Source organism: Narcine bancroftii, chromosome 8 (assembly GCF_036971445.1).
Source record: "Narcine bancroftii isolate sNarBan1 chromosome 8, sNarBan1.hap1, whole genome shotgun sequence".
NCBI classification, from domain to species: domain Eukaryota; kingdom Metazoa; phylum Chordata; class Chondrichthyes; order Torpediniformes; family Narcinidae; genus Narcine; species Narcine bancroftii.
In genome coordinates, this window is record NC_091476.1 from 151,335,201 (window position 1) to 151,362,872 (window position 27,672).

The window sequence follows — 27,672 nt, forward strand, 5'->3', positions numbered from 1 at the left end:
GAAGCAAAGGGAAGCAATATTTCTGGCTTGAGCCCTTTTGTTCATACCTTGACTGTGTGACCTCCTGAATTTTTATAGCACTTCTGTGTTTGGTACTATAATCACAGTGTCTGCAGACCTTCCTGTTTAACCTGAAAAGATGCTTTATTTATTTTCTAATTATTTTCAAATATGTTGTGCCAAGCGCACTTGAACAGATCAGCGCTCTATAAGTATTGCTAAGTTAAGTACTAATGGCTATTCCCAAAGGACATTGCTGTCATATTGTTGCCTACTGCAGTACAGTTAGTGAAGGGAAACACCAGTTACAGCGCTAATGACTGGGGGTTTGAATCCGGTGCTGTCTGAAAGAAGTTTGTAAGTGCTCCCCATGTCTGCGTGAGTTTCCTCTGGGTGCTCTGGTTACCCTTTAAAATGAACTGGAGCAGTAGATTAATTTGGATATTTGGGTAGCACAGGATCGTGGGCTGGAAGGTTCCATTACCATGCTGTAAGTCTAAATTAAAAATTAAATTAAAGTCTCAGGGCACCCATTCCTTGGGGATGAGTCTGGTGATGGAGAAGAATGAAGCTGGGCTGGATAAACTGTGATCAACTCTTTAATCGATGTGTTCACATTGCCAGAAATATGATACATGTCTTAACTCATTTATACAGCAACTACCACAGCAACGCTTACAGCATTATAAAATATTAACCAATAAATTTCTCCTTGAAGTCAGTCCAGCTGCTGAATTTCAATGTCCAAAGTTTGTATTCTAAATACTATCACACAAAAAAAACAGAACAATTCATTTTCAGTCTTTGCATTCTTCCTTAAATGGTACATTTACATGTCCTTTTAGGTTGAGAACAATTCTGAGAAAATAAGCCTGTGGTTTCATAAAATGGTTGCAAGCAAGAACGGAGATAAAGATACTGCTATATTCCTTTAAGAAGATAAATAAATCTCTGCAGTAACTGCATAAAAGCATTGTACATAATCAATGCACGGAGATACATTTAGTAAGATCTTATGTGAACTCTAACAGGACTTGTGTAATTGTGATAATTGTACATAAATAATGTTCAGTTCCATTTTTTCCAACGAAGGTCAGAAAACATTAATATAAAGAAAACTGGCCTGACACTTTGAAACAAGGCAACTTCTTTAAAAAAAAAGTATACCTTTATGCCAATATATACATATGTCCTACATAAAAATAATTGGTAGGATTTTTTTCCTCATGGCAAGGAATCGCTTAAAATATGTAAATGAAAATCTAACAAGATCCTAAAACTCCCTGGACAACTGAGGCAAGTAAATCGATGTTTTTTTTTCCACTTTCTGTAAGTTTTAAATTACATTCATCGAGAGTTTATTTAAAATAATGATTAAAACTCGGTTGTGATTTGTGTTACTTCGGAATTCAGGTCCTGTTCGCTCTGAGAGCGTGATCCCCTGATGGGCTGATTCACGCCTAGTCATGCTGGCTTGTTGATCATCTCAGATGGGGTGCAGGCGCAAACTGATTCCCTGGTGGTTTTTCTGGCTCGGGTGAAGCTGTTCTCTTCCAACCTGGTGCGCAGGGGCAGGCAGAATTCACGAAAATACCGCTTGAAGTTCTCATCCAGGAAGGCATAGAGTACAGGGTTGAGGCAGCTGTTGGTGTACCCCAGGGCAATGCAGAAGTGCCAACTGATGGACATCAAGGGGCTTTCTTTAACTTTCACCAATGTCTTGACAATGACAAAGATGTGAATGGGTGTCCAGCAGATAATGAAGATGGCAACCACCACAAGGACCATCCGTGTAATCCTCCGTAGGTTCCTGTCCTTCTCTTTGGAACCTGAGAGGAGTCGGACACTTCTCAGGCGTAGAATCATCAGGCTGTAGCAGATGGTAATGACCAACACCGGTATGACAAAGGCAAATATGAAGACACATATTCTGGTCACATTATCCCAGTATATTTTGGGATCTGGGAACTGAATGATGCACATCACTCTGCCTGAAAGTAAAAAAGGATAAATACACACAAAAAGTAAAAGTTATTAAGTGCATTAATTCCCAACATAATAGTATTATGGGTATACCCACACTTCAAGGACTCCACTGGTTCAAAGAGGCTTGGGATATATATTTGAATACTAACTCAGCCTAAGACGCCCACATCCAATGAATGGATTAAAAAACCAGAGAATATGAGATATGTTCTTGAGAACATGGTGGTAGGATTCATATTTCTGGGTGCAATTGAAAACTGCATTGTCACAGCGCTCTCAAAGAGTATTCGTGAAAAATAAGGGGTATTCAAAACAAAACAAGAGACCATTTATAATACAATTTTCATGTCAGGATATACCAGTGGAAATTACAAGCCATTACAAGGTTAGCTAATGAATAAATTATATAAACATTGTATTTCTTAAAAGTAATCTCCCACTTGAAACCGTGAAAGCTTCAGGCATCCAATAAAAGGCCCCAACGAATGTGTGAACACCCCATCACCACAGAGTTGCTAAGTAATCTGACTATATTCTTCTTGCCAAGTTAAAATGTTCCCCATTGAATTTAAAACCCTTCAAAGCACCCAGTGTACAGTGTAGGTCAGTGGTTCTCAACCTTTTCCATTCCACTCACATACCACCTTAAGCAATCACTTACTAACCAGATAGCATCTACGGCATAGGGTGCCAAGGGTGCTCTGAGGTTAGTAAGGAATTACTTGTGGTGTGTGAGTTGGGGGGGGGGGGGGGGGAAGGTTGAGAATCACTGGTGTGGAAAATAGCTTGATTCTTGGAAATGGTTTCTCTTCAATAAGGAGCTTCTTGTTTTCAAGGTTTCCTACACTTGTATTTAATTATTCTTTAACTGGGTTGAGAGTGTTGCTCAAGCTGGCATGCCTAATTATCCTTGAGCAGGTTTGTAAAACTACTCTTTTAGGTGAAGATGCTTCCACAGTGCTGAGGAAGGGCTCAGGCTGGAAATACTGGTAATATATCTTGACCTCCTATGGACCAGCTGAGTTCCTCCAGCATTTATGTGTTTTGTCTACAATTCAGTGTCTGAGGTCTTTCCTGTTTCATTCCAGGATGTAGATCCAGTGACAATAAAGGATTAGACTATTTCTGAATTTGTGTGGTGTCCACCTTGGAGGAGAGTCAGGAGATTTTGATGTCTCCACCTACCTGCTGCCCTTGTTCATCTCAGTGGCAGAGATTATGTTTGGAAGCTGCATAGCTATAGATCACAAGATATTGGAGCAGAAGTAGGGCATTTGCCCATTGAGTTTGCTCCGCCATTCTAATCATGAGCTGATCCACCTACCCACTCAGCCCCATTGGGAGCAGTGCCAGTTGCCACTGATAATGTATCCGGGGAGATGCACAGGAGTTGTAGCACGCCTGTGTGGGTCGGAATGGGGGACTGCATATGCAGTGATGGATCTTGTACGCAGAAGGAGATTGAGAGTGTCAAGATCACCCGTGTGGTAGAGAGCCAATGAAAAGATGGTGGGGGAGTGGGGGGCGGGGTGGTTGGCTGGGTGGCATTTTGTGGGATGAAGAATTTATAATTGTTGTGACTGAGAAGAATAAAGAGGGTGGACTCCATTTTGTACTGAAGAATTAGTGAGTGTATTCTTTTGATTGTGTGTACAGTGGGTAAATTATCCTGACGAATCAAATACCTGTCAGTCACTTCCTTAAATACACAATCTTTGCCTTAGATGCACTAGATGGGATGCACTCCTCCATTCTGCACCATTTGTATCGAATGTTTTAGGGTCATTAATAGGTTTCCAGTCAGTTGAGCTACTTGAGTGTGGTTGGGAATGCACTCATCCTCAAAGTGGAGAATATTCCAGCACCTTCCTGACGGTGTAAAGTATTTGGGATGTCAGATGTGTAATTGGTGCAGGATTTCCGGCCTCTGGCCCTTTTTGTTGTAGCAACGTGTGCCTCATCCGGTTGAGTTTCTGATCCATGGTAAACACAGACCGTCTGAACAAAATTCACCTCCAAATTAAACTAAGCTCCTTCTGCCTGTATATTATCCTTATCCCTCTATTGCCTCCACATTCATGTATCCATCTAATATCTCTTAAGTACATCAAGGTCTGTCTTGGTTACACTTACCCTTGTTGTCTGGCTGAGTGATGGCCATGACCATGACTGGCACCCCGATGGCTGATGACAGTAGCCACATGCAGACGTTGACAATCTTGGCATTAGTGGGTGTGCGGAAATTCAGGGCCTTAACCGGGTGGCAGACGGCGATGTACCGATCGACACTCATCGTAGTGAGGGTGAAAATGCTGGTGAACATATTGTAGTAATCTATTGATATAATTATCTTGCACAACAGCTCGCCAAAGGGCCAGGTGTTCATCAGATATTTGGCACTCTGGAATGGCAGTGTGCTTGTGGCTAAGGCATCAGCCAGAGCAAGATTGAAGATGTAAATATTTGTAGCTGTTTTCATTTTTGTGTACCTGAAGAAAAATTAAACGAAAGGAATGTCATTTTTGCTGGGATATTCAGTGGAACAATCTCTTTCTTTCCTGCAGGAACTGATGGTCTGTGGTTGGCGTCCTGGAAAATGCTGACAGTCTATTCAGCGATGGTGTGCCTTGCTCATCTGGCCCAATTTGTCTCCAGCCTTGTATGACTGAACAATGTGATGTACTGGATACCATTCAGGAGAGCGAGTTGGCCAAATCTTTTCCTTCCTTCAGATAACCCAATCTAAGCCAAGGATTAATGTGAGTGTGATTAATCCTCTGTGTAGACATTTTACACACTGCAGCAAACCGAAAAACATTTGAAGGGCCAGTTCCCCTTCGTGCCTCAGTAAATATTTATACCTCAGTCAGCATCAATGAAAACCGTGGTGATCTGATCATTATCCATTTGCAGGTTGTGGGAACTTGGTGTTTCCACAAGTTGCTCGATCTGCTCCATTACAGCAGGGAGTACATTTCAAAAATACTCTGCAGAGAAGTCATGAAAAGAATTATACTCTGTTGGAACATAACAAAAAGTCCCTGAAGAAAAGGAAACCAAAAATGCTGGAAACATTCAGCATCTGTGGCAAGGTAAACAGTGTAACCAAATCAAGATGTGCTGGAGAAACTCAGCAGATCACGCAGCAACCATAGGAAGTAAAAGGCAGTCAATGTTTCAGGCCTGAGCCCTTCGTCAGGAATCTGGTAAAACAGATTGATGGCTGAATGAAAAGGTGGGGTGGGGGGGGGAGAAAGAAGGAGGAGCACAGGCTAACAGGTAAGAGGTAATAGGTAGGTGGGAGGGTAGCAGCTGAGAAGTGATAGAGGGAGAGGTCAGAGGGCTAAAAAGGCTAGCTCTCTGTTAGGAGTGGAAGGGAAAGGGATGAAGAGCTGGAGGAAATGAGATGGAAGGGATAGCAAAAGAGAAAGCAATTAGGGGAGGGGGCTAATGGAAACTGAATGTTGATATTGCGGCCCGTCCAGTTGGAGACCATCGAGTCAAAATATCAGGCGTTGATGCTCGAAATTCAGATCAGAGGTATTTGTGATACAATGTTGTTGCTTGCAATTAATTTGTGTAAAGGAGGATCTCTTCACTGGCCATAGTTGAGTCCACAGCCGAATCAGCCATGCTCTTATTGAATGACGGAGCAGGTTTGATGGGCCAGGTGGCCTCCTTCTGCTCTTATTTCTTATGTTCTCTAGATGCATTGCAATAATAGCGAGATAGATTCAACCATGGCTCAACATCCTTTCTGAAGGACATGACCCTGGCGGGTGATGCTCTTCTAGTACTCCATCATGTTTCAGAATGGAACCTCAACCCCCAAACTTTTGATTTAAAGGTAAGTGTTCCTACTTTGCACTACTGTATTGGGAATGCTGGCAACGAAATTTCAAATGTGTAATCCAGACACAAATAACTTCAAATGAAAACTGCACCTTGATAGACAATTCTGCTTGGCCGATTAATAATGGTATCTGACATAACCATGAGTTTCCCTGCTACCTTCAGTCCTCGATCATGAATGAAGTTCAGCTTTGTCGGAACAAGAAATGACAACCTCATCAGGCTTGAGTGTGGCTCATGAAATTCATTCACTGTTTTCATGCTCCCACTTTATAAAGGTCATTGTCGAGACCGCAAAAATGGTGGATCCAATCGGAATTGAATCTAGTCCTGCATTGTAGGGTTGCCTTTGGTTTTCGTAAGCTATCTGAAATCATATCTATTCCCTGGATGTGTTAATTTCCTGTGTGATTAAGTGATCATTTTAAGCACATAACTGAAATGTCCAAATTTTGCTTTATAAATGTTCTGACATCCAACAGTAAGGGTTGAAAATTCTCAGCAGACATATCCGTGGCAGGAAGGGGTTGTCATTGGTATCCAAAGCTGTGGTCTGACACAACATTTATTTTGAATTTCCAGTACTTTGCTTTGAGTTTAGAAAAGTAAGTGAATGGCTGTATTAATATTCACACCTTTTTAACAGCCATTAAAATGGGGAAAAGGAGCCCGTTAAATCAAGTACAATAAAACCCCTGGTAAACAGAATTGAAGCAACTGGCAGAAAAATTGAGGGAAATACAATTAAAACATTAAAATAAATAAAATAATAGGTAAAACATACACAAGTTTAAAACTGTAAAATCTTCTCTGGGGAAGATGGGAACAAATCTCCCTGGTTGTGCTTTGCTCATAACAGCTGTTTGAATAAAGTTGTGCAGCCCAGGATGAAGGGTTAGATGATGCTGCTTGCTGTTGGAATGACTCTCTTAATGTATCTTCTTATCTCTGCTTAGTAAGAGTCACCCTGGTCAGAGGCTTTATCTGTAAATCTTGGGGTGGGGCAGGGGGGAATTAATTATCTCTAATGTTACTGTTCGTCTTTCAGGCAGCTCCGTGGAGGGGGAGGAACCTGCAGTTGCAGCAAAGGGGAAAAGTTTTCAAAGAATGTGACTGAAATAAAGTAAAATGCTTTAAAGTTTATATATTCATGCAAGTGAATTTTTGTTCAGTGTAAGTACAGTATAATATTTTTTGTCTATTAAACTGTTTATTCTTAATGCAGGTGTATTAGTTAGATGTTGTAAGAGTAAGTCTCAAACAACTTGAAAATACACTTATCGGGATCTACCAATCCCCATAGGTCCTGGATACCAGGGGTTTTACTGAAGTAAAAAAATCCACTTTGGCAAGTTCCACTGGCGGCAGGATCAGTGTGGAAATTGATAGATTTTCTTTGAATAGCTAAAACTGCACCTATGGGGGGGGAGGGGGGGGGGAGGAGCTTTCATTTATCACTTCAATTGCCCTTGGCTCATAGGGGTGGGCAGTTGGCACAGAGAGCAGGGCTGATGCTTCAGAGTTTCAAAAGCTGGGTTCAATTATCTGGTGTTGTTGTGTGGAGTTTGACACTGTGACACTGTAGGTTTCCTCTGGGTGCTCTGGTTTCCTCCCACATGCCAGAGATAGGCCTGCTTTCAGTCGCTGCTGATCATCCTCGTGTTGGTGGGAATACGAGAGAACATGCACAGGGAAAATTAGTGAGAAAATCGGATTGCAATGTGAGCTAGCATAGATTTAATGGGCTGAATAGATTCCTCCCCTGATGTATGGGAATATGGAGCCTAACAATAAATCCACAATGTCAATCCAAATTCTCTGTTTGACACTCACATATGCCAGGAGGGTGTCACCTGCTGCTTGATCTGTGTGGTTGCAGGATACCTGCCAATGGAATGGTAACTTGCCTTTAACCAAATTATTTACACTGAGAGAACTACATGAAACATTGCAAGATCTGCCAATCTGATGTGTGAATTAGTTTTTAAGATCCCTTTGCTTTGGCAAATGGCAGCAATATAAATGTTAAACGAACGGCAAAAACAAGTACAGCAATTAGCCAATTATAAGCTACTTTGTTTTTTTTTTCAGGTTTATAGTATGATGAATTGAACTGTTACTGATGCAATAATTGCCCTCAGCCTTTTACTGGTGACTTAGCAGTTTGCCAGCTGTTCTTTGGGGGAATAGGAAGGATCTCTTGGTTATTCTGGTGTGGGAAGGCCAGCCTGGGAGATTTAGCCAATGAAGTTGAGTTTCGGAGGAGAAACCTGCTGCATATGAAGGAAAATCTAGAAATAAAATGTCCGCTTCGTTTTTAAAAAAATCAACCGCAGGTTGCCAAGTTGTCTTAGAAAACAGCCGATTCATTAATGTTCCTTACAAGGATGGAAATGTGGAAAATAGGAGCAAATATCATCGCCTTCCCCATTCACCAATCTGATGCATCATTCTCAACGTTCCTACACAATAAATATATATAATTCTCAAATTTTACAATTTTAATTTGCTCCAATATCTCTTTAGATGTGGAAAGAATTACAGAACTCTTTTGTGGGGGGTGTGGGGGGGTGGGGGGTAGAAATAAAGGCGCTTTCTGGGTTTCATTCCTGAGCAGTCCCAATTGAATTTCAGGAATGTGTCCTTCTTGCTTTGCATTCTACCCAAGATAAATGTACTCAGCATTTTAAATTCCTCTCTGAATTTACTCCAGTAAAATTTGCATAAGAAGTTCCAGCAGATCAGGAAAGAGGTCAGGTTCTCATTAGTTTTATGTTCCACATATGTAATAAGTTATTTTGTTCTAATTATAAAAATGAAACAAACTGAATCCAATTACCTCAAATTGTTGCTGCATTCAATTTTGAAGTAACTCTGTGATCCCTCACTTCAATTTTGGATGAGGATTTTTAATCAATTTTGAATGAGGGGCTGTATTTAATTCCACCATTTGTCTGCAACCATTGATGTTTTCATAACACTTGACCATCGTCATTAAATTAAATCATTTCCTGAAGAGTGTTCCAGGTCCCACATTCTGATTGGTGTGGGGGAGGGGGGGGGTGGGAATTCTCATCTCTTTTTTGGATAATGATCTCTAATCTATGGTCACTGTCTACCTATTCACTCTTTACGATTAGAATCCATCTACATTCCAAAATTGTGGGTCATCTCTTAACTTTCTCTGCCCCAAGGACAGTCCTAACCTCATAGTCTTAGCCTTCATAGACTTAATAGAGGTCTACAAGATTATGAGAGGCATAGATAGGGTGGACCAGTGCCTGTTTCCCAGGGCAGGAATAGCAAACACCAGAGTACATATGTACAAAGTGAAGGGAGGGAAGTTTAGGGGAGCCATCAGGGGTTTTTTTTTAAAGCAGAGAGCTGTGGGTGCCAGGGATGGTGGAGGCTGAAACATTAGGGGCATTTAAGAAACTCTTAGACAGGCACATACATGAAAAGAAAATAGAGGGTTATGGGGTAGGTAGGGTTTAGTACTTTTTCTTAGGAATATATAGGTCAGCAAAACTTCGAGGGCTGAAGGGCCTGTACTGTGCTGTATTTCATCAGAAATAAAACAGAAAATGTTGGAAATACTCAGCAAGTCAGTCTCCATCTGTGGAAAGAGAGGCAGGATTAATGTTTTTTAGTTGAAGACTCTTCATCAACATGGGGAAAGAGAAAATATTTAAATTGCAGATCATTAGGAAAAGGATGTGTAGGAGAAAGGGTATGAGGTCATTACAGACATCAGCTGTTAATGAAACCATCTGATCGATAGAGAACACATAAAAGCTCTGAAATGCAGGAAATTCCTAGTAGGTCACTGTTGGTGGAAAGAGAGGGGAAAAGATATGTTGCCATTACATCAATAACTAACAGCAGGACAGACCAGTTCGGATATAGACAGAAAATGACCTGCCTGCAATTGTTGATTTTTATCGTGAATCCAGAAAGCTACAATGTGATCTGGTGCTATTCCTGAAACTTACCCTGAGTGCAGAGCAGGAGGCTAGAGATACATAGGTCAGAGCAGGTGTGGGATGGAGAATTAAAGTCACAACCATCTGGAGCTCAGAATGGCCCCTGTGGACTGAATTTAATCGGAGTTTGGTTCTTCAAGGTAAACCGAGCATTGAGTGTGGAATGCTAAATTGAAAGAAAGATTAAAAACTACCTGCTTGTTTGCCCATCAAAATACAATACTTGGACTTTGACGTGAAACATTAAATCTATTTCTCTTCCACAGATGCTGCCTGACCTGCTGACTGTTTCCAGTATTTTGTAAGTAACAGATCTGTGCAGATAACCATGATTGAAGTAAAAGATCAGTCCTTGAGAAATTCAGCAGGTCAACATTCTTTACATCAGAGAGACTGGACGCAGACTGGGAGATCACTTCGCTGAGCACCTTCGCACTGTCTGCATCAGTTACAGGAATCTCCCACTGGCCAACCATTTCAATTCTGTGCCCCACTCTCATTCTAACATGTCCATGGCCTCTTGTAATGTCAAACCAAGATCACCCACAAATTGAAGAAACAACACCTAATTTTCCATTTTGTTTGGGTGCCTGCCTACATTTTGCTTATACCTTGATGAAGGGCTCAAGCCAAAATGTTGGTTATGTAGCTTTACCTTTGTTGTGTAAGAAGTGCAAGGTTTGACCTGCTGTGTTTCTCCAGCATTTTTGTATATTTTTTTTCCTGATTTCCAGCTTCTACAATTTTAGTTGTTTGTTTCCCAACATTTTTAGCTTCTCCTCATACTTACAGTCCCTCATCCATGGTCATGGCCAAGATCAATGTGCTTCAGTTGGTAGCATACAGCATGTTCATTATCTCAGTAATCTCATCCCTTTAATGTGCGACTTCACTGTATCGCCAATCTTGTTATGTGGAATCATATTCAATGAAAGTTATGCATGGGCAGTTTTGGGCTGACTGGTAAACAACAATTTTGTTTATGCTTTTAGCAGCGGTTAAGCAGAGATGTTACATGTGCAAGTATCCTACCCTCTGTCATAACTTCCTTCTCTGAATATCACTGAGAGGTTATGGTCATTCCTCTATTTCCATCAAAATAATTTCAGGATGGCATATGGAGCCATTAAGACATCATCCAAAACAGACATCATCCCTTACTCCTTTGCAATATTACCTGCTTGTTTGCCCATCTAATTACAATACATGGACTTTAAGTCAAGTCAAACTTATTGTCATCTGATTGCACAAGTACAACCTGAAGCAACAGTGTTCTCTGGTCCTCGGTGCAAAACATGCAGACATACAACGAGACATAACACATACAGACAAACAATATATATGCAGGAGAGATATTTTATTTATACAAATAAATAAATAAATATGGCTTTGTGCAAATGAGAGTCTCAGATGGTTAGTGTGACCAGTTTCTTTGGTCATTCAGCATTCTCACTGCCCGTGGGAAGGAAAATAACAAAAATAATATAAAGAAATGAAGATCAACTTTCTGCATTGCAGTTAATAGTAAGTGAGGGGTTGGGTGAGGATTTATTTACTCTCAATTTCCTGCTTGAGTGTCACATGGTGTATCTCTCAATTGAACATGCTTGAGTGTCACATGGTGTATCTCTCAATTGAACATTCCAACTATTGTAGGTTAGTTGCAAAAAATGCATCCATTGTCTTGAGTAGGAAGTTCATAAACATATTTGGTTCTGGATGGATGGGGTGAATGGTCTTTTCCTGCTGGGCTTCCTTGTCATCTTTGCTTTTTAGTTTTGGATGTTTGTGTCTAGTAGAAGCAACGGCCAATTATTTCACAATCCTATTGCAAAATTGCATTCACCGTGATGTTGGAATTAGCTTTGTGGCAGCCAGTGGACCTAGGTTTGTGTTCCAGCCCATTCAGGAGCAAAGTTGTGTTTTGACATTACTTATTTCAGATATGTTAGCCATTGAACTTCTCTGTGACAAAGATTTGCTTGTTTGCCCAGTGAGAGTAAAAGATACCATGAGATTATTCAAGGGAGTTTTCCCATTGTCAGATCAATTATTTATCCCTCACATAAGACTGAGAAATGGATTAATGGACCTGTTATTTCGTATGTTTTTTGCAAGATCTTGTTGGTCAATTAGCAAATAAATTTGCACATAACAAATTATTCGCTGGTGGTGCTGGACTTTCAAGTGGCCTAAGAATATGAAGACAGCACATATAAACAGTGAACTGGGTATGACAATGGCTGGACAGGAGAAGCCAGAGAGTAGTGGTGGATGATTGCTTCTCAGTCTGGAGGACTGTGACTAGTGGTCTGCCTCAGGGATCGGTGATTGAACCATTGTTATTTGTCATCTATATCAACAATCTGGATGATAATGTGGTAAATTGGATCAGCAAGTTTTCAGATGACGCTTAGATTGGAGGTGCTGAGGACAGTGAAAAAGGTTTTCAAAGCTTGCAAAGGGATCTGGAAAAATGGGCTGAAAAATGGCAGATGGAAATTAATGCAGAGAAGTGTGGGGTGTTGCATTTTGGAAGGACAAACCAAGAAAGGATATACACAGTAAATAGTAGGGCACTGAGGAGTACAATAGAACAGAGGGATCTGGAATACAGATACATAATTCCCTGAAAGTGGTGTCACATGTGGATAGGGTTGTAGAGAGAGCTTTTGGCATATTGACCTTCATAAATCAAGGTATTGAATACATGAGTTGAGATGTTAGAGTACAGTTGTATAAGACATTGGTGAGGCCAAATTTGGAGCATTGTGTGCAATTTTGGTCACCTAACTACAGGATAGATATCAATAAGATAGAGAGAGTGCAGAGAAGATTTACTAGGATGTTGCCCGGACTTCAAGAATTGCATTACAGGGAAAGGTTAAACAGGTTAGGACTTTATTCCCTGGAGTGTAGAAAAATACGGGGAGATTTGATGGATGTATTTAAAATTATGAGGGGCATAGATAGACAGGTTAAATGTAAATAGGTTTTTTCCACTGAGGGTAGGTGAGATACAAACCAAAGGACACGGGTTAAGAGTGAAAGGGGAAAAGTTTAGGGGAACATGATAGGGAAGTCCTTCACACAAAGTGGTGAAAACTTGGAACAAGCTTCCTCCTGAAATGGTGAACGTGGGTCAATTTTAACATTTAAGAAGAATTTGGACAGGTACATGGATGGGAGAGATATGGAGGGCTATGGACTGAGTGCAGGTCAGCAAGTCTGGGCAGAAAAGTAGTTCAGCATAGACTAGAAAGGCTGAAGGGGCCTGTTTCTGTGCTGTAATGTTCTATGGTTCCATACATAAATGCAAGATCTGTCAGAATATGGAAACTGCTTTGCCAAGGTAAAACTGCCATTATTGTACCTTGGGGATATAAATTGTGAGTTGCCTAATGCCATCTCATTTAACAAAGGTTAATTGCATTAGTGGATAACAGATTGGGAATTTTAGAGTGGAACGTGAAAGTCTGCAGATGCTGTGATTGTAGCTAATGCACAAAAATACTGGAGGAACTCAGCAGGTCCTGCTTCATCCATGGGAGCAGTTATGAGCAAAAAGTAGACAGGCATCTGAATAAAGAGGTGTGGGGAGGAGGGGAAAAGGGACAGGGGGAGAGCACAGGCCAAGTGCCAGGGAACCGGAGATGGACATGGTGGGTAGGAGAGAAAAGTAATGAATTGATCGGGAATGGAGGGTAACTCTGTGAATGCCGAGCTGGAAGAAAGCAGAGGGAAAGGGAAAGAAGGAGAGACAAGGCATGAGCAACTGGAGTAAAGGAGATGAAAGATTAAAGAGGTCCCATTATAGCATGGTCATTGAAATGTTAATTCTCTGTAGAAATTGTTCTCAGAAATAACTGCAACTCTGATTCCTAATGTAGATTAATTAATATGTTATGCTCCAAAGACTGCACGATGAAGCATGCTTTATATGTTCAACTCAATCAATCTTATAACTTCATACTGCACTTGACATTTTCAGAATCTGTGGTTAGCACAATTCTTGTGTCAGATTGTCCAATGTAATTATCTCGAATATTTTCATGTTAATAGTGTCAATGTTAATAGTTTGTGTTCTTTCCGCTTTCTCCTTCCTCCTCCTCTCACAAGAAACATAAGTTTTGTTTTAGAAAACATTTATAATGCTATTTTAATTTGGTGTCCAAGACCTGCTTACTAATTTTTTAAAAAACAGGAATGAAATAGACCTAAACAGTAAAATTGGTCGTGGTGGTGGCTATCCCTTGAGTTTGAGGATGATGGACTTCATTCTGTTGATCTATTTATGGGCTCTCAAGTGGCTTTGAAAGTTCTTCCACATTCAAGACAGGTTGTTCCAAATTTACTTCTCTTGTCTTCTAATTCTGCACATTTGTTGGCTTCAAAAGTTGCTGTTCCTACTTGGATGATGGTTTGCCAGAGTTTCCTGTCTTTGGCATTGGTTTCCCAATGATTGATGTCGATGTTACATTTTTTCATGTTGGATTTTAAGGTATCTTTGAATCTTTTCTGTTGTCCACCTCTTTTACTTTGTCTTCATTAAGCTAGGGATAGAAGATATGTTTTGGCAGACATTCGTCTTCCATCCAAACATGACTGCTCCATCTTAGTTGGTTCTTAAATGCTTGTTGTTTTTGCTTCATTTAGCATGCTGACGTTAGTTCTATTATCTTCCCAGCTGATATTTAAGATGTTTTGAGACAGCACTGATGGAACTTTTCAAGCGCCTTCAGATATTGTCAGGATGTTGACCAGGTTTCCAATGCATACAGAAGCTTTAGGATCACTACTGGTTTGTAAACTAACATTTTGCTGTCCGTTTGAATGTCGGAATCATAAAAGACTCTTATTTGGAGATATGCCAAAGCTGTTCCAACTTATTCAAGACTATGTTGGATCTTGTCATTAAGGTCGACATTGAAGGAGAGGTGGCTTCCAAGATTTAGAAAGTGGTCCACATTTTCCAGGGTTGTTTCACCAAGTTGAATTGATGGTTCTATCCAATTTGTCTCAGTTGGTGATGGTTGGTAGATGACTTGAGTCTTCTTGGAATTGATGGTAAGTCCAAGTTTTGTGTGTGCAGTCAGAATCTGTGGTAAGGCATCTGAATACCTCAACTGGTATTCAATTGAGGCCAGCGGCTTTATTGTTTTTCAAGGTTTTGATAGCTCCCTTGACTTATTCAAGTGTAGGTATTTTGCTGAGGGAATCATCAATGGGCTGTTCTAAGAGAGCTGCAACACTGTTGTCATCTGCGTATTGGAACTTGATGCGGGTACTCGTTGATGTCTTGTTTTTGGACTTGAGACAGGCAAGATTGAAAAGTCTGCCATCAATTCTGTTGACAATTTCAATTCGTGGGGGGTAGATCATTCTTGATAATATGGTTGATTACTGTAATAAAGATGATGAACAAAGTTGGGGCAATCACAAATCCCTGTTTTACTCCAGATTTGACTTGAAAAGGCTCACTGCTACTGTGGCTGACCATGACTATGGCAAACATGCCATTGTGGAGGAGTCTCAGGATTTGAATGTACTTTTCAGGACATCTCTAGATGGATAGGACGTACCATAATATGAGTCAAAGCCTTTGGTGAAGTCAAAGAAAGCTATATACGAAGGTTGAAGTTGTTGACAGCATTTTTCTTGCAATTGTTGCATTGTAAAGATCATGTTGATTGCTCCACATTTTAGTCTAAAATCGGTTTGTGTCTCCAAAAGGATCTTCTCAGCTAAAGGGTTGAGCTGGTTATTCATTATGCGGGTGATTGACCTTTCCTGATGTTGCTAACAGGGAAATTCCACAATGGTTTCCACATTCGGATCAATTGCCTTTCCTTTTGTAGATTGCAATGATTGCCGAGTCTCTAAAGTATGCTGGTACATCTTCATTTATCCACACCTTGATGAGAAGTTGATGCAGTTGGTAGTGAAGTGGGCTACCTCCAATTTTGTAGACCTCAACTGGTATTCAATTGAGGCCAGCGGCTTTATTGTTTTTCAAGGTTTTGATAGCTCCCTTGACTTATTCAAGTGTAGGTATTTTGCTGAGGGAATCATCAATGGGCTGTTTTGGAATGTTGTTAATCAAATTCCTGTCAAGTGAGACGGTTTGATTTAAAATATCTTCAAAGTGCTCCCTCCGTCAAAAATTAATGTCAGCATTGCTCTTCAGGACAGCTGAACCATCTTTGTTTTTGAGAGGGGCTTAACCAGGAGTGATGGGCCAAAAATAACTTTAGTTGCATTAAAAAATGCCTTCAGTGTCCTTGACATCTGCTAGTTGTTGGATTTCCTAAGCTTTCTTCCGCCACCAATGATTTTCCAGGTTTTGGCTGCTCTTCTGAACTGCAACCTTTCTTTCCAGATAACATTTCCTTCTGGTAGCTGATTGTTGGTCATTTTGTAAGATGATGAAAGCTTTTCTCTTTTCGTCGATGAGTGGTTGCAGTAGTTTGTCGTTGTCGTCAAACCAATCCTGATGATTTTTTTTTGTTCTGAACTTGATTGTTTTTCTTTGCAGGAGGTGATGATAGCATTCTTCAATTGATTCCTGTGTTTTTCTACAGATGGTGGGATTTGTTGAGGCAGTTGTTCTTGGTGATATTGTTGGAACTTCTGTATATGTTTGATGTCTTGAAAGATGTCAACGTTGAATTTCTTAATAGTGTTCTGATTTTGATGTTTCCTTTTGGGCCAAATCTTCATTCTCATGGTGGACGAGATGAGCTGATGGTCTGTCCAGCACTCATTGGCACCAGTAACAGCTCTTGTTATCAGTACATCTTGTTGGTCCTGAGATCGTACAAAGATGTAGTTAATGAGGTGCCAATGTTTGGAGCGTGGATGCTGCCATGAGACTTTTTGCCTATTTCTCTGGCAAAATAGAGTGTTTATAATCACCAGGTTGCGTTCAGCACATTTGGTAAGGAGAAGTGTCCATTGGCGTTGACCTTTCCAACTCCTTCTCTGCTTATTATTCCAGTCCAGATCCTATGATCTTTCCTGACTCTGGCATTGAAGTCTCCCAAGAAAATGATGTTGATGTTGTTGGGAACAGAGGAAAGGATGTCATCAAGTTGGGCATAGAAGTTCATCTTGAATTCATCTTCAGAGTCCAGAGATAGATCATAGGCGCTGATGATGGCAGCATATTGATTCTTGATGAGCTGGATTCAAGGAGTCATGCGACGTTCGTTCATTCCCAGTGGTTGCTCTGTCAGCTTCTGAAGTCGGCTATTTCGGATGGCAAAACCTACTCCATGGATCCTCGGTTATTCAGGATCAAGATCTTTCCATTAAAAGGTATATTGATCTTTTTCTTCCTTTAGTTTCCCTTCTCCTGCTCTGCGAGTCTCACTTAGATCAACAATGGCAAAGTTGAATTTTTGGAGTTCACGGGCAACAAAGGCAGTCTCCACTCTGGTTGGCCTGAGTTTGGGTTATCCATCAGAGTTGGTATATTTCAGGTTCCAAATTTCAAAGTTTCACTTCTCGATGCTTTTCGACCGTATGATGGAATCCTTCTGGATGTGACTTTTAAGACAGGATGGGATGAAGCAGACTACTTTTAGGGCACCTTTTCTACCCTCTCAGAATTCAGGGTGAGCAGAGTGGATCCTAAATATGATTGCTTAGATGTGAATACTGCTGTCCAAAAATTGAGTGACTGAATCAAGTATTCACCACTTCCTGCTGGTTCTTGGCGAGGAGCTTCCAGCCATCACATTGCCTGCTCCTCCTGCCGCCCTCCTGCAATCTCTGAAAGACTTGAGAAAATGACCCACAGAGTGAGGATGCCTATATTTGTTTAATGTGTACTTAATGTTGCACTCCAAGAAGCACACGATACTTCACAAATCAACCAACCCGTTCCTATGGCATTAAAACCACAATCATTGGAGCTGATGGATTTGTTGCAGTCTTCGCCGGTCTTCACAGTTGAGGTGAGTAACTTCTGAACACGTTGAGTTCAGAGTAACTTCATCTGCCTGTTCCACTGAGGTCTTGGTTGCATTGTTCTTTGTCAGGGACCTCACCCTGGGTAGCCCTAGCAGGAGCATAGCTCCAGATGGCATCACTCTCAGCATCTCAGGACCACACAAGCTTCTCCACTACATCAATCCACAGAGAAGATTGTGGCATAACCCTGTTGGACTAAATATCCATTCTGATGTTGTGACCCTTCTCCCACCTACTCTCAGCTCAACCTATTACTGTACTTTATTCTTTTTACCTTTGCATACATAAGCAGCTTCACTGCTTTTTATTGTAACTACTCCTTGTGGAAACAAATTTTACCATTATCTTGGTAACAAAGTTTCTCTGGAATTCCCTGTTTGAAAGATGTGGATGTATATTTACTCTAAAGAAGTGCACTGTCAGCCTTTGTGCAAAGCATTGTAGATTCTGGAAATCTAAAACAATAGCACTAAATACTGGAAACACTCAGCAGTTTTGGCTGCATCCAAAGAAGAGTGAAACTAATTTAATGTTCTGCCTTGACGACCAGATTGCGAAGCTGGTTGAAAGACCATCGATCTGAATCATGGACTCTATTTCTTTCCCTGCAATTGCTTACGGATTTTCTGATTTCATTTGAAATCTTTCTCGTCCCTGACCTGAATGAAAATCTGTGCGATTGTGCACCTATACTTTGACTGCACTTCTATAAAACACACACACATGTTTATTTATAAATATATATATTTTTTGGGGAGAAAGACACATTTTTTCTTTATTTGTCCCTGTGTCCCAGTTTTAAAATTGTAATCAAACAATCACAGGTAATTAAAGTGCACATTCCAGATTTTATTCAAGGTTATTTGTATGCATTTTAGATTGACCATGTAGAAGTTACAGCACTTTATATACATAGTTCCCTCATTCTATAATGTGAATATTTGGCTTCACAGGAGTTTGTGACTATTCAGTGATGTTTAATTGCTTCATTGGTGCTGGTATAAGATTTGCTTCTAAGCTTTTGATCACCTTTGGAGTCTGTTGAGCCATTTTTTTTCTACATGAGGACCAGAGTTGTGCCCATGAAAGTCAAAGAAGCCATTATGAGCCTGAGAAACAAGAATAAAACAGGAGAAGACAAGGCCCAAGCCCTAGGATTCCCAAAATCAACTGTTTTGAAGATCATTAAGAAGAAAGAGCTTACTGGTGACCTTAGTAATCTCAAAGGGACTGGTATTCGAAGGAAGACTTCCACTGCTGGTGACAAAAGAATTTTAATCATAATGAAGAAAAACCCTTAATGTATGTCTGACAGATCGGAAACACTCTTCAGGAGGCAGGTGTGGCTGCATCAATGACTATTGTATGCAGAAGACTTCATGAACAGAAATACAGAGGTGACACTACAAGATGCAAATATGGTAGGTGCTTTGGATCTTGGGCAGTTCTTTACACCTCCACACTTTGCTCTTGCCATCACTCTGATTCAGGTTAACCTTAGTCTCATCTGTCTACAAGACATTTTTTTCCACAATATTGCAGGTTCCTTGAACTACTTCTTGGCAAACTGTAATCATTGATTACAAATTTAAAAATGTGGAACACAGGGACAAATAAAGGAAAAAAAGTGTCTTTGTCCCAAACGTTATGGGGTGTGTGGGCCAAAATGTTTGGCCTGGAAGTCAGCCTGAAGAAAACTGAGGTCCTCCATCAGCCAGCTCCCCACCATGACTACCAGCCCCCCCACATCTCCATCGGGCACACAAAACTCAAAACGGTCAACCAGTTTACCTATCTCGGCTGCACCATTTCATCAGATGCAAGGATCGACAATGAGATAGACAACAGACTCGCCAAGGCAAATAGCGCCTTTGGAAGACTACACAAAAGAGTCTGGAAAAACAACCAACTGAAAAACCTCACAAAGATAAGCGTATACAGAGCCGTTGTCATACCCACACTCCTGTTCGGCTCCGAATCATGGGTCCTCTACCGGCACCACCTACGGCTCCTAGAACGCTTCCACCAGCGTTGTCTCCGCTCCATCCTCAACATCCATTGGAGCGCTCACACCCCTAACGTCGAGGTACTCGAGATGGCAGAGGTCGACAGCATCGAGTCCACGCTGCTGAAGATCCAGCTGCGCTGGATGGGTCACGTCTCCAGAATGGAGGACCATCGCCTTCCCAAGATCGTATTATATGGCGAGCTCTCCACTGGCCACCGTGACAGAGGTGCACCAAAGAAAAGGTACAAGGACTGCCTAAAGAAATCTCTTGGTGCCTGCCACATTGACCACCGCCAGTGGGCTGATAACGCCTCAAACCGTGCATCTTGGCGCCTCACAGTTTGGCGGGCAGCAGCCTCCTTTGAAGAAGACCGCAGAGCCCACCTCACTGACAAAAGGCAAAGGAGGAAAAACCCAACACCCAACCCCAACCAACCAATTTTCCCTTGCAACCGCTGCAATCGTGTCTGCCTGTCCCGCATCGGACTGGTCAGCCACAAACGAGCCTGCAGCTGACGTGGACTTTTTACCCCCTCCATAAATCTTCGTCCGCGAAGCCAAGCCAAAGAGAAGAGAGATATATTTACATATATATATATACATCTATACAGTATGTGTTTTTAGTCAACCCTAGGTAGTGGTAAAAACATAGGATGGATGCTTGAAATGAGTGGTGTTGGTTTCAAAAAACCTTTGATTTAAATATAGACATGTAGGATATTAACAGGCCCTCTTGACCCATGACCCCATGCTGCCCATTTACACCCAATTGACCTACAACCTGGTACATTTTGAAGGGTAGGAGGAAACTGGAGCACCTGGAAGAAACCCACAGAGGGAACATACAACTCCAGCATCAAATTTGAAGCCCTAGTTGCTGCTGTACACCAACTGTGCCACTTTATAAGACATATTTTTCTATAATTAATTACTAAAATGAATTCAAAAGTATATCTCATGTTTGGGTCATAGCAGCTGATGAAATACAGACAGGTATGTTGGATGTTGTAATAAATGAGATAGAAGCAGGGAGATTGTATCCACTGGCAGGTGAAAAGAGAACTAGGGGTCAAAGTCTCAAGATTTTGGGTAGTAGATGCAAGACAGAAACGAGGAGGAACTGCTTCTCCCAGAGAGGGGATCTGTAGAATTCTCTGTCCAATGAAGGATAGAGACTACCTCATTAAATATATTTAAGGCACAGATAGTTATGAATTGCAGGGGAATTAACGGTTATGGCAAATAGGCAGGCAAGTGGAGCCGAGTCCACAGCCAGATCAGCAATAATCTTACGAAATAGCAGAGCAGGATAGACAGGCTCCTGTTTCTTGTGTTGTTATGTAATGAATGAACATTATTCTAACCTCCCCATTAAATAGTACATCTGTTCATGTCAAGAACATAAGAGTGGATGAAAGTGAAGTCATTTTCAAAGTTCATTTTCTATTATGTTTGATTCCCTCCCCTTCCACTTGTACTGAATAAATTATTTATTTCAGATGAGAGTTTATTTGATGCTTCAAATACAGTGGATGAAAAGTAATCTATTGGATTTCACCTTATCAGTGCACCATCAAACACTCAAAATTATTCTACTGAATAACCTGTACTGCAAATTGCTTTGGGATGTGCTTGGATTATAAAATGCAATTTGTGTAAATATATCTTCTTCTACAATTGCTTCCAAGCTACAGTGAAGCAGCAACCTCAATTGCTTCTATTACTTTTCTGCAGACCCCTTTATGATAGTTTGTCACAGTTTGCCTGAATGCAAAATGCCTTTGGCAAAGCAAACTGGCCTGTGCTCCTGCCCTTGCCTCTTCTTCCCTCCTTTCCCCACCTTTTTATTCGGGTGCCGACCTGCTTTCTGCTCATACCTTGATGAAGGGCTCAGGTCTGAAATGCTGGATACGTACCTTTTATTCCTCAGCTACATGACGTGCTGAGTTTCTCCAGAACTTTTGTGTGTTGCACTACAATCACAGGGTCTGCAGACTTTCCTGCTTCAATCATCCCTGGTTAGTTGTCACAGCATCTTGGCCAGTGAAAAAGGTGTGCAGTCAGCTTCCAGAATGCTTTCAGCAGAATTGATTCCTGGTTCACTCTCCTGGATACAATCTCCCTGCTTCATTCTCTCCTCCTACAGCACCATGGCAATCACACTCCTGGTTCTTGCTGCTGCATCCCATCCTTCAGCTATTTGTAGGCAACGCAGGAGGACAGAGCCCAGATCCAGACAGAATTAGGCCAGGTTGTGATGACTCATGTGGTGGTGACGTGGAGAAGTTGCTGGTTGTTGAGTATATTGTCAGAGTCCAAGGAGGTGAACTTCAGATTGCAGAGCCGTTGTGTCATACAATATGGAAGTAAGCTCAACAAGTCTGCATCAACCACCAAACACTAATCCTATTTTTTTTTCAGTCTCCCCACATTTCCAACATTGCCCCCCCCCCTACCCCCGCATACTGGTGGCAACCTACAAACCTGCATGTCTACGGGATGTGAAAGAAACCAGAGCATCTGAGGTAAATGCATGGGGGTGGGGGGTGGGGGGAGGGAGAATGTACAAACTCCTGGTGAACAACACCTGACGTTAGGAATGAACTTGGTTTTCTGGAAGTGCAAGCAAGTAGCTCCACTAAATTCTCATGCTGAGAATTTGGGAAATTAAAAAAATGGATAAAATTGTTTGATCTTTGAAAAGGGCTCATATATTTACTTTCTCTACTCATTGCTGTCAGAAAATTTTATCATTCCTTTTACCTTGAGCACTGAATTAACTGCTAATTTTAACCATCTGAGACTCTCCTATTTATTAAAGAATATTTATTTATTTTTATATATGTATACATGTCTGCACTTATATCATTTGCCTGAATGTGTGTTATGTCTGGTTGTGTGTCTGCATGTTTTTGTACAGACGACCAGAGAACACCATTTTGTCGGATTATTCTTGTATAATCAGATGATATTAAACTTGAACATGAGCAAAGAGGTCATCTTGAACATTAGTTAACTCTGCTATGTGACTGGCAGGACAAAGGATTTATCTGTCAGTGTCATTGTGTTGTGATTTCATTGGTATATCACCATATTGCCATTATATCTCTCCAACCTCATTGATATTTATGTCATTTGTTGTGTATTAATGAAGGAATAAATTAAAACCAAGCAGGGTCTATCTGTGCCAGATTGGCTCAACAGTTGCGCTCTTGATACCCAGTTACAAAATCCCTAAGTTCCAGGCACCTTCTAGGAGTTAACATAACATAACATAATAATTACAGCACGGAAACAGGCCATTAGGCCCTTCTAGTCCGCACCGAACCAAACACTCCTCTCTAGTCCCACCTACCTGCACAATGACCATAACCCTCTACCTTCTTCTCATCCATATACCTGTTCAGCTTTTTCTTAAATAATAAAATTGACTCTGCCGCCACTATTTCTCCCGGAAGCTCATTCCACACCGCTACCACTCTCTGAGTAAAGAAGTTCCCCCTCATGTTACCTCTAAACCTCTGCGCCTTAACTCTTAACTCATGTCCTCTTGTTTCAATCTCTCCTACTCTTAACGGAAATAGTCTATCCACATCCACTCTGTCTATCCCTTTCATAATCTTAAATACCTCTATCAAATCCCCTCTCAACCTTCTACGCTCCAAAGAATAAAGACCTAATCTGCCCAATCTTTCCCTGTACTCTAGATGCTTAAACCCAGGTAACATTCTTCTCTGCACTCTCTCCACTCTGTTTATACCCTTCCTATAATTAGGCGACCAGAACTGCACACAGAACTCTAAATTAGGCCGCACCAACGCCTTATACAACCTCAACATCACTTCCCAACTCCTATATTCCATGCAATGATTGATAAAGGCCAGCATACTAAAAGCCTTCTTCACCACCCTATTCACATGAGTTTCTACCTTCAGGGAACGATGTACCGTTACTCCTAAATCCTTCTGCTCTTCTGTATTCATCAATGCTCTCCCATACATTAGGATACATTAGGAAGAGGCCACAGAACTTGGCCAGTTCCATCATGGACATCAACCTTCACTCCACTGAGGACATCTACAAGAGGTTGTGTCTCAAGAAAGTAGCCTCAATCCCCAAGGACCCTCACAGCCAGGTCATGCCCTTTTCTCACTGCTACTATCAGGCCAGAAGACAAACATACAACGGTACAAAAATAGCTTCTTCCCCTCCACCATCAGATTTCTGAACGGACAATGAACCACAGGCACCACCTCATTTTCTCTCTCCTTTTGCACTAATTAATTTATTTTTAAAAATGTGATCCATAGCAATTTTTGCACCTGTAATGCGACCTAAAATCAATGAACTTTGTGAGACATGTTCATGACAATAAATTCTGATTACTGTCTTTTAATTTAGTTATTGGATCAGGCCTCATTTTCCTTTTCTAATGCTTTTAAAAGATTTCATAGCACAATAAAGTAAAAGAGAGTTCTGCTGGAGTCTATGCCCAAATTCCTTCCTCAGGCAGCACCAGTAAATGTAAGAGAAATCAACACAAAAGCAAAATTCTGCAAATAGTGGCAATGAAAACAGAAAAAATTGGTCCGACTCAGAATCAGAAGTTTTGGTTCAGCACAGACTAGAAGGATTGAAGTGGCCTGTTTCTGTGTTGCCATGTAATGTTCTATGGTTCTAATTTATGGTCATGAACATGTCACCAACTTTGCTATTTTGCAACAGCATCACAGCGCAAACTTTTATATAAACCACCTGACAAAGTGAATAAAATAGTGGAATCTGCTGGCAGAGGGAAAGAAGCCATCCTTGTGCAAAGCAGAATTAATGTTTCTGGTTGATGACTCTTTATTAGAACCATTTTAACGAATGGTCAGCCTAGAATATTAAATCAGTTTCTCTTTCCTGGATATTACTTGACCTTTTGAATATGTCCAGCATTTTCTGTTTGTATTTGTAACAAATCATTGACCCCATCTGTGAACTATGAGACCTTGATTAGATACTTTAAAATTTATTTTCCTTTGTTACAAAAAGGCTGCCTTCGATAGAATGGCCTTTAACAAGGACCAAAACTCATCTACATGACATACTGTACCTCTTCTTCAGGTACAACACAAAGGAAAGCCCAGTGGTGACATTGTTCCATACCAGAGGTCTAAAGTCACCTCATTGCCCAGGGTAAGTGAATAATTTCCAAAGTATTTGAATCGTTCTAATGAAAGAATCACAAGAGAAATGAAAATTCCTTTGTTTCTCTCCATTTTTCTTATTTAAGATGGGGCGTTGTGAGCATCTCACTATGGGATCGTACCCTATCAAAATGCAAATACCAAAGCAGAGATTTAGTTTTCCAACTGCCACTGCTTGTATCAAAAGAAATTGCATTTAAATAGCACCCACCACGATAATAGAACATTTGGTGATTTGAAGTTCTTTTGTGTTCAAAGTGGCAGCTAATTTGTTCATAGATACCAATGTTTGTCTCTTTTATAGAGGAGCCGGAATAGCCAAGACACCACAATCCACATCCACCGTTTGCAATGACCGATCTGGGCGCTAGGCCGTGCCATTTCCACCTGTGCATGTCCTGCCTGCTGCATTTGCAAAGTTCCCACACATTTCACAAAGCTACTTTGTGGAATGACCATTACATTTATTACGAGGTTAAAACTCCGACACTTTGGAGATGTGTTTGAATTGCGGTTGTGTTCTAGGCTGACTGCGGATCCGGTGATTAAACCGACACTTGGACAGCGATGTTGAGATCCACCTTGCATTCTTCAGCGAGATCACCGAACAGAATGTCTGCTGTTACAACGGGTAAAGAGAGATCGCAGCCTGCTTGCACGGTTGAGGTCGCGGTCAGCGTGGCCACCACGCCTTTCCAGCGCCTGCGATCGCGACGAATCCACGCTGCCTGTAAGACTGTGGGTTTCCCCCGGGGGCTCCGGTTTCGGACTCGTGGGCCAAAAAGAAATGGCCTGCTACCGAGCTGTACGTCTAAAATAAAATAGCACTTCGTTCCAAATATCCAGAGCAAAACCTCGAGATGCTATTTAGCGATGATCTCGGTATTCCCGCTGTATGTATTTTGTGTGTTTAGGTTTGGTTGCATGTAACGAACTTGGGTGGCCCTCTCAACAGACTGTTCTAACATGCTCACTCTGTTCTGCTAATGTCATCGATTGTACCTTAATCCGTTTATCGGTTCCACGTTCCTGTCTGCCCGTTTATCGAGGGTCCGCCTTTGTGTCTGTGCGGGTTTTTAGGGACATAATAGCGTCGAGTTGGGTGATTACAGTATTGATGTCTGGGTGTATGAGTGTGAGCCCAGCTGGGGTTGGATGGCGAATATCTGTAGCTGGGCGTTTTTATGGTCTGATTGTTCGATTACATGCGAACGTTTGTGTTTCTGGATGTTCTTGTGTAGTTATGTTTGCATAAAGGTTTTTCACACTGGCGACGTTTGATATTAAACGTGTTGGTGTGTGTGAGAGAGATTGCCTGGCTGCGCGTGTGATGGTGTAGATGCGTTAATTGTAATTGATTGTTTGGCTGTGATCCCAGTTCTGTGTCAGGCCTTTCCCACGGATAATTGTAAGTTTTATTCCTTGTCTAAATTTCTGGACAGTTTCTTGACCGGCTGGTAAAGGTGTCGGCCCTGAACACACCAGGTCTCAGTTGTACCTAGAATCGATTCCAACCAGGTTCGCCGTTGAATTTTTCAGCAAACACAATGAAGCTTTTGCTGTTTTATCATGTCAGGCGGAAGGCTGGTGGAACTTATTTGATAACACTGGCAAGTGCTTCCCCTCAGGTCGGGGAACAGGACAGGTCCCCAGAGCCACAGAACAGCTGGGATCCAATGTCGTACTGTTATAAAAAGAACAGATCCACTGCTAAAAAAATAAAGGCACGTTAATGATAATTACCATTCTCCCTTATATTTTAATCACTGTTTCCGACTATTCGATTCGTGAGTGAGCTCACTCCTGGATCTTGCCTGAAATGATGGGGAATGATGAAAAAACCGTTTCAGCCCCCTTCTTTTGAAACCTCTCCCCAGAATAATGTTAATCACGTCGCCGCGTTCATTAACAAAATATTTATTAAAGTCCAACCTTAATCTCAGACTTCACGATAGCATTAACAATAGCAGTCTGGGCAATAAGGAGAACGGGCTGAGTTAATTCAAAGGGATATATTGACTCTGTAGGAATCCTCACACACCAGCTGGCGTTGAGTGAGCCCCATGATGTTGTCGGAATGGGGTTGGAGAAATCAAGGAGACAACATGGAAATGAAAAAGGCGAAACATTAGTTCTGCTTCACAATATTTTCAGCATTTTCTGGTTTTTTTTGTTGTTGTAGATTTCCAGGATTTTCAGTTTTAAAATGATCATTTACTTGTTGAATTAATTGCCACTTGTCTTCTATAGACGTACCGCCAAAGAAACTGTACCCTGCTTTCCGACCCGTTGTCCATCCTCACCAGTTACTATTCTCTTTAATTAGAGGGCCCCCTTTCAATAATGAGGCTTAGCGGGTCAAAAAAACAGCGTCCGGAAAGAGAGAAAGTGAGTGAGCAATTCAGGTGCTCCCCGAACCTCAGACTTGTAGCAATCCAGACTTTCTGGATTTCCCTTTCGCTGTTGGAGAAGCTCCCCTTGTGCTGGTTCACGCTGAAAATCAACTAAACTCGGCAACGAGGCATCGGCTTCGTTGCCAGGATGCGACCTTTCTATGTAAATCGGCCACTTTCCTAATTACCAGTCCGTGAGGTTTAAGGGAAATCAACCGGTTAAAGACCTGACACAACGGAATGGTTCCTTACCTCACAATTACATACATGACCAGGAAATTGCC

The 27,672-nt window shown here is 41.3% G+C and overlaps 1 protein-coding gene across 2 annotated transcripts; it reads right to left on the bottom strand.

Annotated features, from left to right (window-relative positions):
- Positions 1-1,394: 1,394 nt before the first annotated feature.
- On the bottom strand, positions 1,395-27,672 carry LOC138741894 (delta-type opioid receptor-like). 2 transcript variants are annotated; one of them, XM_069896125.1, is made up of 3 exons: positions 27,641-27,672; positions 4,120-4,475; positions 1,395-1,985 (listed from the first exon to the last, which is right to left on the bottom strand). In XM_069896125.1, the coding sequence occupies exons 1-3, from the start codon at positions 27,655-27,657 to the stop codon at positions 1,465-1,467; spliced, it is 894 nt and encodes a 297-aa protein (XP_069752226.1). In that variant the 5' UTR covers positions 27,658-27,672; the 3' UTR covers positions 1,395-1,464. The 2 variants fall into 2 exon arrangements, with proteins under 2 accessions (XP_069752226.1, XP_069752225.1); XM_069896124.1 differs by having other exon boundaries at positions 1,395-1,987; positions 4,116-4,475.

Bases quoted from the DNA above. Each gene is read 5' to 3' on its own strand.
- LOC138741894 (XM_069896124.1), bottom strand. The intron at 1,988-4,115 runs GTGTAACCAAGA...ACTTTCAGGCAG, and splicing joins CAGCCAGACAACAAGGGTAA to AGTGATGTGCATCATTCAGT.